This window comes from Euleptes europaea, chromosome 1 (genome assembly GCF_029931775.1).
Source record: "Euleptes europaea isolate rEulEur1 chromosome 1, rEulEur1.hap1, whole genome shotgun sequence".
NCBI classification, from domain to species: domain Eukaryota; kingdom Metazoa; phylum Chordata; class Lepidosauria; order Squamata; family Sphaerodactylidae; genus Euleptes; species Euleptes europaea.
Window position 1 is genome coordinate 116426336 of NC_079312.1, and position 15866 is coordinate 116442201.

Consider the following 15866-nt stretch of genomic DNA (forward strand, 5'->3'; position numbering starts at 1 on the left):
AAACTATTATGCAGAGTAAAGTTGCCCCAGTATGCTGAGATCTAGCAAGTTATACTGTATGGCACTGGGTATTTAGCCATTGTTTAAATGCTGTACTGTAAGTAAGTAAAAAGTGTTCTCTTTCTTCAACTGGCACCTAAGCATGTATTCGCTGAAAATGTTCCCAAATCAGAGCACTAGGTTGATCTGCAGCAGAAGGACCAAGCCAGGCAAAGCGCTGGGAGTTCTGTGTATGAGCTCCCAAGTACTTTTCTTCCTTTCAAACAGACCACATATAGGGATCTGATTGGATCAGGACCATGGCTGTTGGGGGGGGGGAGTTTAAGTCTTTTCCTATGAGATTTCCCCAACTTCACAGAGCTGCTATTTGCCGCATTGAGGTAAACATACAGGTCCTCGATCATGACTTGCGGCAGTGAGTTCCACAAGTTATTTGAAAAAGTTAGTTGTTTTGTCTGACCTGAATCTTTTTTTTTTGTGCTGTCATGTCACAGCTGACTTATGGTGACCCCATAGGGTTTTCAAGGCAAGAGATGTTCGAAGGTGGTTTGCCACTGTCTGCCTCTGCACCACGACCATGGCATTTCTTGGAGGTTGCCCATTCAAATACTAACCAGGGCTGACCCTGCTTAGCTTCTGAGATCCTACCAATCAATTTAATTGGGTAACTTCCAAGTTCTAGTATTATGGGAGACATTTATTCTGGTACATCATTCATAATTTGATAAGCCTCTGTAATACCCCCCTTATTTTTTCTAAATTAAAAATACCCTACTATTTTAGCCTTTCCTTGTAGGTAAGGTGATCCAGTCTCTTGATTGCTTGATTTTCTGCAACCTTTAAAGCTCTATGCTGCCACTTTTGAGCTGGGGTGACTACAATGACACAAAATATTTCAAATGCACCCATATCATACCTTTATATTAAATATTATTATGCTGGCTGCATTGTTTTCAGCCCTTTTCCTAATAATTCCTAGCATCCTTTTCACTACTACCAGGCACTCTGATATTTTCACTGAGCTATATCACTAATATGTGCAGCAGTGGTGAAAATGGCAAAATTTAAGGATTTAGAAAAGGATTAAAAATGGTAGGTATTATAGTACATATCACAATGGTATAAATCTATGGTGTGGGCTCATTTTGTTCCTCTTGTGGATTCAAACTAGTGCTCTTCTGTAGGTATTCTGAGTTTGAAACTTCTACTATAGTCCTAGACAGAGTTATGCTGTTCTAAATCCACTGAAGTCAATGAGGTTAGAAGAGTGTACCTCTACTAAAGATTAACTGCAACTCTCTTAACTGGCACTCAATCAACTTCAGTCTGAACAATCTCTTTGAAGAAATATGTTCCTCTGCTTGAATTAGATCATGTTTGCAGAATACACTTTCAACACCCTTTTTCAGGAAAAGTAGGAAAATCTGGGTATGGGCTTCCAGGAGACTTGATAGCAACCTACACTTTGATACCTAGATCTCAGCAACAGCAGATGACAAAGTAAACCTATTTTTTTAAAACTTTCTGAGACTGCTGATGGGGCCTCATATGACCAAATGCTCATCTGTACAACCCCCTTCACCACCACTGCCACCCAGCCCCCAAAAACTAGGATGTCATGGAGAAGACAACCTTCTCACTGACATGCTAGTCCTCTGTGCTAGCAATTGTTTTTTATGGAGGTTCCTTCAATCCTGTGAGCTCCCACCAACAACTTCAAGCAGAGAAATACGTTTAGACTGTCACCTGTTGTTCCTCATAACTAAGGAACAAAAACTGAATGGCATAACCCACATCCCTTCAAAGTCAAGGCAAAAAATTCAACTCTCATTAATTTGAATGGCTCTAAAATACCACCTGTCTAAGGAAAAATTCGAGCAAAAAAAATATCTAGCTCTGTATCATTGTCCAGCTCCATTTATAATTTGATACAACCTACCCTCAACATACGTAATTTGTAGGAGCCACGAAGAGCTGATTGGCAGATGAACCAATGAGAAACGTGTTCTTATAGTTTAACCCATGCACCCATTTAATTTATGAACACCTAAAAAAACTCATTGTACCTTACTTTAACCTTACAAAATATGTATCGCATAGAAACAATTATACTCCTGAAGAAATGGTAGAAAGCTAAGAAGAAATAAAAATGTAAGGTTCCAGATTTTAGAAAAGCAAAGTGCTATTTTAACATTTGCTGTGAGATTTTAATAGTCATCATATCCCTGCATCAATACCATATTAAATACTTATCCATTATATGCCAAAGAAGCCTTTGCTGCTATCCTGCAGAAGGCGTAGAAAGGATAATAATAGGAGTAACACCAACAGTATCTTGAACTAACAGTACAACACATTTGTTAAATACCAAACATATAGCTCCCAATACCCAATTTTATTAGTGGGGAAATGACCTATATCAGGCCTTGACATGTTTTCTTTGGCTCTAGGAGGCAGCCCAAACATTTAGGTTCCAGACTAATTTTTCAGCCTTCAGGGTTTTGTATTTTAATGACAATATTTTCTCACTACTGCTACCAAAAAACCTACTGCTAAGCACTTTGCAGTTTCTCATAATTCATTCAAGGTATGATTTCACAAAAGCCTTGTAGTGTATAGATAAATATGGGATAACCCTGGCTGTCACCATGATAAAAACAGCATAATGAAATAACTGCTGAAAATATTAGGTGCTGGAATGAAATTTATAGCCACCACGTCGCCCTGGCCCGTAGGATCTGTTGAGCCCTGACCTATATTACTATTAATGAATTTGTTCTGATGTCTCAAGTCTTTTCAGCAAATAACTTTAAATAAGCAAAAAGCTCGTTATGTTTCCACTGTTATTACTCTATTTAGAGACTAGTATGCCATTTCAAAAAAGAAGGGGGCATTTTACATTTGCATACAAGTTACAGTTAAGTACAGTAATACTTTTTTGTGTATGCGTAACTTTTTGAAGGACGGGTCATCTTACACTCACAGTTGTCTTTCTTTTGAATAAATATGGGTAGTATAACCATCAAACAAGTGTATTAATATGCACAAATAATGGCTGATCAATTCCTCTAAATAAAATTTTTTATGCATGGCTTGCGTTTTTTTTTCTGGGCCTAAAACTCTAAGCTGTTCTACATTAGAGTCATCTGCAAAGGTTTTAACTAGGTTCTAAAAAAAGGAATAAGTGTGAAAGAAATAACTGCATGTGTTGAAATTCTTTGTCCCTGATTTCGTAGGAACAGATTCCACTACCAAAGAGTAGTGGTTTTCCTTTAGGCAATTTTTAAACAGCATGTGTTTCTTGAACAGTGGAAATTGCCAATAGGGAAATCAGGAAACAAAGCAAACAAACAGTGGAAAGGTTTCTCCTACATATATGTCTCTCTTCTAAGGATCCCAAAACATTACCATTTAACACCCTGAACAAAGGAAGAAGTCAAAAGATGAAGATTTAAAGCAGTTATATGAGGAGATGGATATAGATGAAGGTTTTCTGATAATTTAAATCCCATTCTGGTCTTAGATCCAAAGTGCTTTGTTGGTTTGTACAACTACAGGAAAACTGGAGTTGGTTCCAAAGATGCATCAACACAACTCCATCACAATGACAAGGCCATCCTTCCTGTTGCAGCCCCCATGTCCCCCCCCCCTGAGCTGTTTCTCAGGTCTGGAGGATCCTTTAGAATTGCATGGGACATTGTGCTAGGGGCTGCCAAAGGAGGGATCTGAGGAAACCGGGGACTTCACTTTTGCTTGGGCAAAACCACTAGTTGGACCCAAGCCACTAATTTCAGTAACCATTTTTATACAATCAGGGGTTCCCAACCTTTTTCAGCCTGCAGGCACCTCTGGAATTCTGACACAGGTGTTGTGAACTTAACCAGAAAATGGCTGCTGGAGGAGGAAGAGCCACACACACACACACACACACACACACAGAGAGAGAGGAAGTCCAAGTGCAGAGGAGAAGAGGGGTAACTAGAATGCACTGGGAAAGAGAGGTGATAGAGAAGAAAACAAATACCACGCTGGCAGCTGCCACTGAATCATCATTTTAATTGCATTTCCAATCAGATCTTCATTGGCAAATCAGAAGCCCTGCTGGACAAGAACCCCCACATGGCTCCACCCACTTTCTAAACACAACTGGGCGCCAAGAAATATGTTTGCAGATGCTGTGGTGCCTAAGGGCACCATGTTGGGAACCCCTGATCAATATGCTACTTTGAGCATGACTAGATATGTAAAAACTAAGAGAAACGGGAGGTGATGAATATTTGCAAACCTGCCTCAAATCCTCTGAAGTGGATATTTCCCCCCAAAATATGCGCAGCATGACATATATGCCTGTCCTTGCATTACAATGCAGACACCATTGACAGATTTTATTCACATGAAACCACTAGTTAACTGCAGAAAGATGCTTAGAACTACAACTATCTCCAAGAATAAATGCAACTACAGCAGAGACATCAATGTCGTAGCAACTTGGCTTCAAAGAACCACCAATGACTCCACCAATTATATGCACTATCACATACAACTCTTAGATCAAGCCATTACTCTGTTAAATGACCCAAACTTGTCTGGTAAATGATAATTTAAACCACAGCCTTTTATTAAAATTTTACTGCATGCGCAAGCACAATTCTCCAAGATCTCTTTTCTCAGCAGTTGTGCCAGAGAACCCCGAACAGTCCTATGTTTTAAAAAGAAGTCGAAGGATTTGGCTCAAGAGTTTTTTAACAGAAGCCTGGGGGAAAATACCACACATACATTTGCCACAGTTTTTCTCTGAAACACTCTCCCATCAACCCCAACTTTTTATATTTAAAAGCAACAGTATAAGCAAAACTTTTACTAGGGCCAATTAAAAGGTCACAAAGAATGGTCTACCTTTATTAGGACTCACATGAATTCTCTGGGGTCTTTCTGTAAGTCCTAATAAAGGTACTAACTACTTCTGGATTTTTTCCCTCAAGAACCAACAAGGCTGGCACAATTTTAAATTTGGAAGAGTTTGTGAAGCATTTTGAGCATTCTTTGGTTACAACTGGTGAGAGGAAATTTCTTGAAAAATTCAGGTACACGTTATCTCCTCTCTATTGTATTTTCTGAGTGTATTATGTTCATTATACAGCTGGGTATACACAAAAATATAGCCCAGGCTAGCCAATCTTGCCAGATCCCGGAAGCTAAGCAGGGTTGGCCATGGTTAGTACTTGGATGGGAGACCACCAAGGAAGTCCAGGGTTGCTATACAGAGGAAGGCAATGGTGGACCACCCCTGAACGTGTCTCTTGCCTTGAAAGCCCTATGGGGTTGCTATACATCAGCTGTGACGTGACAGCACTTTCCACTATCCCCAAAGTACTATACTTTGGACTATATTCATTGCTAGCGAGCACTGTGACTTTGCAGAAAAGTGGAGAGTGTTTTCCCACTAAATTTGTTTAAAATTCAGAAATGAACATTTTTGAGGGAACCATCTTTATGCTTCAGTGCAACAATTTACTTCTGTGCCTCTATTAAGAACTACAGTTACAGTCAGTCCAATGTTGTTCTGGGGGGGGGGGAAACCCAACACAAATGACAACATGAGATGTTTTTCTTCTGCCAGAAACTTCTGTCTCAAGGACTGCCCAACAGTAAGAGACCATTCCATAAGACTACTGTCCTATCAATACCAAGAACAGCATTCAGAACTGCTGAAGTTTGTGCATTGAACTGCAACAGAAAGAGGGCTTCACAAAAACTGTGGTTTAAAATACTTGATTCATATATGTACAGATAGCTAGAACATTAGAAAGTTTTCCAGATACGTTTTATACTTGTACCACAGAAAACCCAAGCTTACCACTGCCATATGAAAGAAACTTGCTGTTGAAATTTCTCCCAATAGGCAGTAAAAAGAATAGAGCTTTAAAAAAATCAAACCCTGAGCCTGAGGAACAACCTTGTAAATCTGGACATAATTTTAAATCTGAAAGCAGTTTTTGAACTGAGGCTGCATATCGAAATTCCTTTCACCTCAGCCAACACAGAGATATAATCTATTTTTTCCTTTCTAGGCCTAGGCAATTTTTAGAGCCCTTTTGCATAATTAACTAGGAAGGACTTGCTGCCTCTATGATGTTCCTTTTTGTGACATAGGAAAGTGCAACTTACCGTTTCATACGTAACTCCTAATCATATATTACTTACTAGCATTTGCTATTACTGCTTACATATATTTGCTTAAACTTTGAAATATGTTAAGTTTTTAAACATTCCATTCCCAACTTGCCAAAAAGTGCAAGTCAATGTGAAAACACTGATTTAATGAATAAAACCCCTACAACTTTTCAGTTTCTGAACTGCTTATACTTGTAAAATGTTTACAGTTGTGTACATACATTCATATATATATATATATATATATATATATATATATATATATATATATATATATATATATATATATATATATATATATATATATATGTGAATGTATATATGAGCATATCAGCATATACATATATGTATATATGAATATATATATGAATATATATATGAGCCAACTGCAAAACTATTAGAGCAATAAGGCAGAATTTTATTATGCCAAATTTATAAGACATATTTGTTACTTCTAAGTACATCTGTTGTTTAAAAATGCACCATAAAAAAAACACACACACACCACATCTGGGTCCCATATAAAGAATTAATTACAAAAGCTACTTTGACCTGGAAATATACATACATACAAATATGGGGTATAGTGCTATTATTTAAAAAAGTAATACATTTATGAATTACATTAAACCTGTAAAACCTCAAAATTAATAGCTAGCACAACTCTGAGGCAGTGTACAGGAAGACATTTCAGAACTCTCCTGAACAGAGTTCTATCTATTTCCCCCCAAGAACGTTTATCCATTTTTTTCCACTAAAAGTAATCCACATATAATTTGATTTGACAATGTCCTAAAAAGTGCTTTTTAATCAGTAAGATTAGAAGACAGTTAAGGAAAGTTTTCTAAAGCTGTGAATCTACATTATTAGGCAACTAAAGTGGCATCTTGGCACATATTATAAAGTGTCTCCTCCATCCTAAATTAATACAGCCTTTTACGTGTTCCTCGCAACAATCACACAGAAGACCCCGGTTAGACAGCAGGGTCCAAACTGAGTAAGCTCCATATGCAGAATCTATACCATATGTTGACTGCTTTAATTACAAAGACAAAAAAATTAAAGACCAAGCCAGTACTAAAAACATATTTATTTATACAGGAAACAGGTATAGGACTGAGTCTTTAAATAATCTGCATCTAACCTGTTTCTGAATCTTCACTGTCGGAGGAGCTGGACTCACTGGTGCTCTCAGACTCTGAGGAGGAGAACCCCTTCATTTTAGAGGAACCAGCAATTACATCCACTTTCTCTGCTGCAACAAGATAATAGCACAATATTGTCATTGGATGAGAATATAATCCAGAACCCATTCTTGTGCTAGGCAGTACTCCCATCAAATACTGAAAGTCTGTTACTTTTTCCTCATGGAATATTTCTTGCAGTGGCACATATTCTATGACATCATTCCCCTCATGCTTCTTTCTCTCCGGCACTCTTGCTTCCTCTGCCGCCTGCATAAGGGGTCCCTGAAAAACACTGATCTTGTGCAACTGGAAGCGCTAGCAGAGGAGGGAGGAAGCATCACAGCAAAGGAAAGCTTCCTCAGCAACTGCTGGAAAGAGGCGTATGGGGAATGATGACACTGTCAATGATATTACGTAAGAACAGAAGAACATAAGAAAAGCCCTGCTGAATCAGACCAAGGCCCATCAAGTCCAGCAGTCTGTTCACACAGTGGCAAACCAGGAAGCCCACAAACAAGACAACTGCAGCAGCATTGTCCTGCCTGTGTTCCAAAGCACCTAATATAATAGGCATGCTCCTCTGATACTGGAGAGAATAGGTCTGCATCATGACTAGTATCCATTTTTACAAGTATATTTTTACTAGTATATTTTACTAGGATACTCTGTTTGGATTAAACAAAGCAGTCCTTAAAAGGAGCAGGGAAATGGTGCTACCCTGCTGTCATTTTCTCTCCTAGGTTTCAACAAAAGTTAAGTAGAAGAGAAATTGCCTTATTGCAGAATCCTTTACAAATGTGAAAATGTAAAATTTAAGGTATTGTAGCGTTATGTTGAAAAAAGCTATTAAAACTGCTACATTGATATTTGTCAGATAGCTAAGCATACCTTGCTTGCAACAACTATTTTTTACTGCTTTACTGCTACAGAGCACTTCTCTTTAAAAGCTTTATCCTTTCTTTGAACGCTTGTGAGAAACGGACAAAGAATATAAGCAAAAAACTTTTAATACTTAAACTGTAGAAAATATCACAGGGCCTTTGATTTACAAGATACCATCCTGTGCTGTCTTGTAAGCACTATTATAGCCCAAAAAAAGACTTTGTCTGGGCATGGAGAGCTCGCACTGCAAAGCAAACAGTTCGGCAGTAAAGAGAAAATGCATACATTTGAGAAAGAAGTAAAACTGACTTCAACAGTATCTTATACTCCAATGAAACAGAAATGTGATGTGTTTTTTTACTTGAAGAAAAAAACTTGCAACTGGAGACTTAAGTATGGAAACACTAAAATCCAACAGCCTGTCCCAGAGGTTATCAAGATGAAGTCCAGTGGAACATCTAACACATCTGCTCCTCTGTTATTAATCTAATCCATCCTTTTTTTTTTTAAAGACTGCAGCTCCGGAGTGAAGGCCTCTTTTTCCTTGCATGTCTAGAGTGCCTGAATACTAATATCTCTACACAGTGGTAAGAGATTTAACATACAACGCTGAAATGTGAAGCAACTGCTCAGAGCTTGAAAGGTACCTTGAGGTTTCCTCTTCTTCCGTAGACAAGATGTTACATATCTCTCCAGCTCCCGTAATGTGGATGGCTTTAATGTCTCAAAGTCAATTTCAATCTCATCAGGATTGGAGTTTTTGAGTGAGGGTTCTCTTGACTGGATGATATGGACAACCCGACCTAGTTTTTCACCAGGGAGTTTATTAATGTCCAGGCTTAATTGTCTTTTCTCTTCATAAGACATTGGCTTACATTTGTCCTCCTCCTCAGACTCATAAGCAGGAGGTGGCTTGGTGTTCTTCACAGTCAGAGGCTCCTTCTTACTACTTAAAGAACAAGTATAATGCATTATTATAAGAAACAAAAACGATTCCTAGATTTTATAATTAAAAATATCATATTGTTTTAAAATATGCCATGAACTACATTTAATTTTACTAGCATATGGATCCAATGTAAGGGCCTTCTGAGAACCATGCAAGGCTCCCCCATATTCCTGGCTCTCCTCTCCCCACAGTAACAATTTCTAACCCCCAGAAAGTATATTCCCAGGGTCATGGGACCCATGTGGAGTAATAACTATATTGGTTGGGAGGCTGCAGTGGGAGGGTGTAAAATTGCTCCCTTCTGCCTCTTCATCCCAGGAATAAACTGGCTGCTGGGGGAAGGCAAGAGCCAGGAAGAACCCCACAGCTGTCAGCGCTTTCCATTGACAGCTCATCTCATCCAACCCACAGTCTAGCGCATTTTGAAAGCAGATATAATCTAAAGCCCAACATGAACCAGGAAATGTACAGTTCAAACATGATCTTATTCTTAAATTCACTAGGCAGGCTTACATAAACCTCCATCTCTCTCTCTCTCTCAACTCCCATCTGCAATATGAGAATAACAACTGTGTTGACTGAACTCACAAGGCTGAGGTAAGGATTACTTGAGAAAATATATGCAAAGCACTTTGAACATTCAAAGATGCCATAAATGTAAGGTATTGTTATCATTTCAGCTTATTAGCAGTACAACCAGGTGGACAAGTACATAGAGGCTGATACATGAGCATTTGCCACAATGTTAAACACTGCAAGTGCAAATGATAGGTACTATGAGAAGACGGAAAGGAAATGCTAGTGCAGATTTTAAATCTAAATGGGAGATGGCGGTCCAACATGATTAAGAGAGACTGGGCCTTTGCCCACAAGACCTATTGAAACTGGATAAAGATCACATAAAACAACTAGTAAGACAAAGGGCAGAGGACACTGAAAGGCAATATGATATAGCAAGGCCACCTGGCTTCCTGTCATCCTTAAAAAACATATATATATATATACTGGCACCCCTCTTGTACCTCACGGATTTAAATGTAAACAAATTACGCAGATCTTTCATTCTAGCTAGATGCGCAGTACTACTGTCCGCCGTAATTGAAGGTAAATACCATTGAAGGTAGATTCCATTCGAGGTGAGGATTTGCCCATGTGAACTTGGGAGACTAGGGAGCACATTTTCTTTAAATGTTCTAAATATAATCAGCTTTGACTCGCTACTCTATCCTCATTATTAGTTAATTTACCCGGCTGTTCCAATAAATATAGACTTTAAAAATTATTGTCAGACAAAAACCCTTTAATTACAAGACAGGTTGCTAAATACTGTATTGTGGCGATTAAAGCTCGAAGCAGGTTAAAAACTCAAGATGTAGGTAATGATGAGCTTGATCTACTGAAGCCTACTAGTGGGTGATTCTGATGACTGTTTTATGTGTAACAACGAGTTTATAGTTAAACTACCATGCTGTAATCTGTTTTATCTGATAGGTTTTTGTTTTATTTTATATGATATTATGTTGTGCGTTGGTTACTACATACAATTTGTATTTATTGGTCTTTGACCGCAAATAAATTTATTCACTCTTTATTCATAGTGCAAATAAAAATTTGCATAGCAGAATGTACCATCAAAGGCATTGCAGCAAATTAATCATTTGATTTACCCTGAGAACATGGAAAGTAGGCCACCCCTGAGTGAGTCTTAAATAGTGATGATACAGTGAGATCTGTTACTCATATGCAAGGCAGGGAAATGCACATGCAGCACCACTGTTTCCAAAGATCAGCCTCCTTAGGCATACTAAAGTGACAGGCAACTTTTAAACTCACAAAAACTTTAAAAAAGAAAAAAAAAAGATATACAATAGGATTCTCCAGAACTCTTCATCAGGTAGGATGTTAATGAAACAAAACCAAAAAGAAAGGGGGGACGACTTGCAGTCACACACTGGGGATTGAATCCAGACTAAATTTTCTGGTAATGGAAGATAGTCATTTCCATCAATTTCCCTTCCTGCTACAGACCTCCAATTTGCACCTCATGCCATTCCTAAGGATCCCCTAAGGAGCTCTAGCAGGAGGGGGAAGCAGGAAAGTTCTATTCAGGTGACTGAACTGCTTTCTGTTAGTGGAAAATTTAGTTTGGAGCCAGCGTGGTGTAGTGGTAAACAGCAGTGGTTTGGAGGGGTGGACTCTGATCTGGAGAACTGGGTTTGATTCCCCACTCCTCCACATGAGCGGCGGAGACTAATCTGGTTAACTGGACTTGTTTCTCCTCTCCTACACATGAAGCCAGCTGGGTGACCTTGGGCTAGTCACACTTTCTCAGCCTCACCTACCTCACAGGGTGTCTGCTGTGGGAAGGGGAAGGGAAGGTCATTGTAAGCCGGTCTGAGTCTCCCTTAAGTGATAGAGAAACTCAGCATATAAAAACCAACTCCTCTTCTTCAACTCATGGGCTCTACACCTGAGCAGAACCAACTCCAGGAACATTCCAGACCGCTAGTCAGGGAGCACACTGCCTTGCCCATGCCCTCAAGAGAAGGCTCTGTGGACTATCTGAGCATGCCTGGTCAATGGTAGTATTGGGTGACAGCAGCAGCAGGGAGGGAAGAGGAAACAGTAAAACCACACAGATGACCACCTGAAGAGCATCACTTATAGATAGACATCCTGTTTTTATGCTTCACAGTCTAAGTGGAACCCCAACACATGGATGACTAGTTGGCTTATACCCTAGCAGGTGCTGAGACCTTCAAAAGAACCACAAAAATCTACTATACCCAAGGCTGTATCTACTCTCACTTAATGCATCCAAGCCCCAATATTGCACAAGCATGGGAAAGTAGACCAAGTGACTGGAGAAAATCCTGGAGAAAACCGAAAAGGAAGCCCTATCAGTGGCTGCTGTTTTGGCAGTTCAAAGGAAATGGTAAATCACTGTAAAGTTCTCTGGGGGATGTGAAAAGCCTATGTAGGATTACCATAACAAGTGACACAGAGACTGAGGGAGACAGCTCACATGAACACATGGAGCTGCCTTATACTGAATCAGACCCTTGGTTCATCCAAGTCAGTATTGTCTACTCTGACTGGCAGCGGCTCTCCAGGCAGAGGTCTTTCACATCACCTACTTGGATGTGTCTGGAGTCTTGGAAGCTTGACTACCCTACACTCTCCTACAAATGGACCTTGTTCTTGTTTGGAGGTTCTAACAGGGGAGCGCAGCTATCGTGTACCCTTGACCGAAGAACGGTACACTCCTTCTATCTGGGATGGTTGTCCTCTTCCACCAAGCACACAGCTTCGGGAGGGACACACATGGAGCGGTGAGGGAGGGAGGGGACACCCGCCTAACCAGCCAGATCAGCTGAATCAAACCTGGTGATCAATGGGGTGACAGATGTTGCAGCCAGATTTCCCTCACATCAGCACATCACCTACTTGCCTAGTCCCTTTAACTGGAGATGACGGAGATTGAACCTGGGACCTTCTGCATGCCAAGCAGATGCTCTACCATTGAGCCACAGCCCATCCTGAGAAGATTGAGAAGACCCTTGAGAAGATCACTGTGTGTTCCCTACAAGCAGCCAATCATCTATGTAAGGAAAAAGGAATTTGGTCTTACCTGTGAATTCCCATTCTTAGTGTTCCTGGGGTGGGGCAGTCTTGACTGATGGGACAGTTCCTCCACCTGGTCAGCAGACAGGACTTTTACAGAATCATCACCAAGGAGAGGAGCTGCCCCGAGTTTCCAGACCATGCCTGGATTCTGGAAAAGCCATTAATGGGACTAGAAAAACACTAGCAACAAGAAAAAACAATCGAAAACTATAATGACTAAAGAGAAACCCTGAGAAAAACAGGAAAGAGAGATCCTACCAGGTCTGAACTGCCTGCATGGGGTCCCCACGTGATCTCCCCTAAAACAAGTATACATTCAGAGAGGGCAGAGACCCTCCATCACACAACCAGTAAGAACAGGAATTCACATGTAAGACAAAATTCTTTTTCTCTGGTGATTCCATGGTGGGGCAGCCTTTATTGATGGGATGTAGAAAAGTAGTGTATTCTAAGGCAGGATATAACCTTTACATTTCAACTACCTTATAAAGGACTTGTCTTCCAAATTTTTGGCCCACTGATGCAAATCAGTTAATGTGGCAGTACTTAGTAAAAGTATGGATCAACTTTCACATGGCTGCACTGCATATTGCCTCAGCGGAACTATAGCTCATCTTGACTACTGAAGTGCCCGTGCTGTTCAGGTCTTTGTGTCTCCTTCCTCAAAGTAAAGTTTTATCCTTCTCCTCAGCCAGGATAGCATCCTGAAGTTCTCCAAGTAGTTTGGATTTAGTGGAGGAGACACTGACCAGGCAAGATTGTGAGCCTGGGTCAACCTCCCAGCTCTTGAGCCAGACATTCCAATGGCGGCTATGGTCCTCTTTGAGAACTGTACTGCATCCAGCAAGGAATCTGCCAGGAAGGCGCCAGACAAACCTGGCATAGTTCCCTCCTTTAACTCTTTGCATCTCCTGCTGCTGAACTGTTTGTCCACATGCATACAGCTCCAAAAAAAGGTGGTGATGGAGACCTGCTTTGCTTCTGAGAAAGCTTCAAATACTTTTCTGAGCGCCATCTTGCACTTATTGCACTGTCTCTGTGGAGATCATCACAGTCTGTGAAAGAACTGAGGGTGAATTGAGGGCAGTGGCTGGATTGTCAACAAGGGAGTTTTAAATTTCTCCATGACATCTGAAGTAAGGTGTATAATTTAGATGTGATTTGTTGATTGCCTTGCCATGAACTCCCACTGTCTATTCAGCTTCAACAATAATGTAAAAAAAAAAATAAGGAAAAGGAATATATAACAATTTAGTGTTTCTTTGGAGAAAGGATAACTCTGAACCCTTTAGCTGAGAACCCACTTGTTCTTTCTCCCAGATGTTCTGATAATTCAATCACTCCAAGTTTTAGAAAGATTTCTGCAGGGAAGAGGCGGGCACAATCCTTGTCCTCTGTTGAATCCTCCTCCGATAACACTTCTTCTGGCAAGGTAACATTCGTGGCCTGAGATGATCTGATTCAGAAAAGATCGGCCAGTTTGGACATCCCAAGGAGAGGATCATGCCCCAAGATCCTTAGCTTGATGGTTGGATACAAAAGGATACCATGAGAGTTTGAACTGGGCTCTTGAGTATGTTGCACACCAATACGCCAATACTCTCAATACTTCTCCTCAGATGATGCCCAGGGTGTCAGCTTGTCCAGTTATGTTTATTTGACTTGCGGATGCAGACAGGATTCCTGGAAGTTAAACCTACCGCCAGCTTGTATGACGTTTGCTTAAATCTGACAGGAGAGGGAGCTGGTAGTCTGGGAGACAGTAAGTGCCTCCATGAGAGAGGGGGTGGTCCCCCCAATCTTGAAACAGGCAGTGGTGCATCCACTCCTATAGAAATCTACTCTGTACATTTGTACAGTCTCAAATGCACCCATTCTGGAACAAGCTGACTGAATGAGTGATAGCTGGGTAACTTCAAGGATTCCTAGATCCAGCAGATTGTTTAGATCCTTTCAATCCGGTCTCAGGAGTGTTCATGACCTTGGTTGCCCTGGTGGATGATCTGCGTTAGGAGATGTACCCTGCCTTTCCTATCGGCTCAAGGCAGCTTACATGTAACAATTAAAACATTACAGTTTAAAACCAAACAAAATTCTCCTCTTTCAAGATGCATGCTGATCATATCCTATCAAAGGCTCTGGGCAAACCAACAAACTTTGTAGCACCTCCTGAAGGTCTCCAATGTAGGGGCTCCCCTCATTTCTTCAAGGAGGCCACAGTGGAAAATGCCTGGGCTCTGGTTGATGTTGATTCTCCTGGACTTGTGAGTGGCTTTTGTTACCATTGATCATGGGATCCTTCTGAGACTATCTTTTGGGATTGGGACAAGCACCACCACTTAGCAGTGGTTTTGGTCCTACCTGGAAGGTAGGTTTCAAAAGTGCTGGGGGGGACTGCTGCTTGGCCTCTGGGGTCCCACAAGGTTCCACCTTGTCCCCCATGCTTTTTAACATCTACATGAAACCGCTGTCTGAGGTCATCTGTAGATTTGGGCTGGGTTGTCACCAATATATGGATGATACTCAACTTATTTTTATCACAGCAAGACCTGGAGATACCTTGCAGACATCTGCAGAAAATTATCAGAGCATGTGGACAGCTTGATAAAAACCAACCCCCCCCCCTTTCAGCCGTCCTGAGCCTGGTTCGCTGGGGTTGAGGGTGGGTTATAAATGCGAAAAAAATAAAAAAGCTCTGAGCATGCAATGTGGTTAATTGCCACTTAAGGTCCCAGAGTGGAAGGAAGCCTGATGAACTGGAATCACCTCTTCCTCACCCACTTCTCTGTGTGCCATCCTGCTGATGGCTCTGTTTATGTAAAAAAGATAAGAGGCCAAAGAGCTGATGGTGCAGATTTCCTTGCACCGGACCTTGAATTGTGTGAGCCCTGTTACTTTCAGTTCTTCATTTTACTGGTGGCGTCATGCAAGAAAGAAAGAAGCACATTTCATATTTGAAGAAAATAATAATATTTATTTATCTGAAGAAGATAATTTGCAATGTCCTACTGGCAGCCATAATATAGGTTATTCATCAAGGCTTCCAG

At 40.6% G+C, this 15866-nt stretch overlaps 1 protein-coding gene across 2 annotated transcripts in view; it reads right to left on the reverse strand.

The window, feature by feature from the left end:
• Positions 1 to 15866, reverse strand: part of BRD4 (bromodomain containing 4) — an 85913-nt gene that overhangs the window by 18325 nt on the left and 51722 nt on the right. The window contains exons 10-11 of one of the 2 annotated variants that reach the window (XM_056857756.1): positions 8891 to 9189; positions 7319 to 7429 (exon numbers count right to left, since the gene is read on the reverse strand). In XM_056857756.1, the coding sequence (XP_056713734.1) occupies positions 7319 to 7429; positions 8891 to 9189 (410 nt within the window). Of the gene's footprint in view, positions 1 to 7318; positions 7430 to 8890; positions 9193 to 15866 lie in introns of both variants that reach the window. The other variant, XM_056857748.1, reaches the window with a different exon arrangement.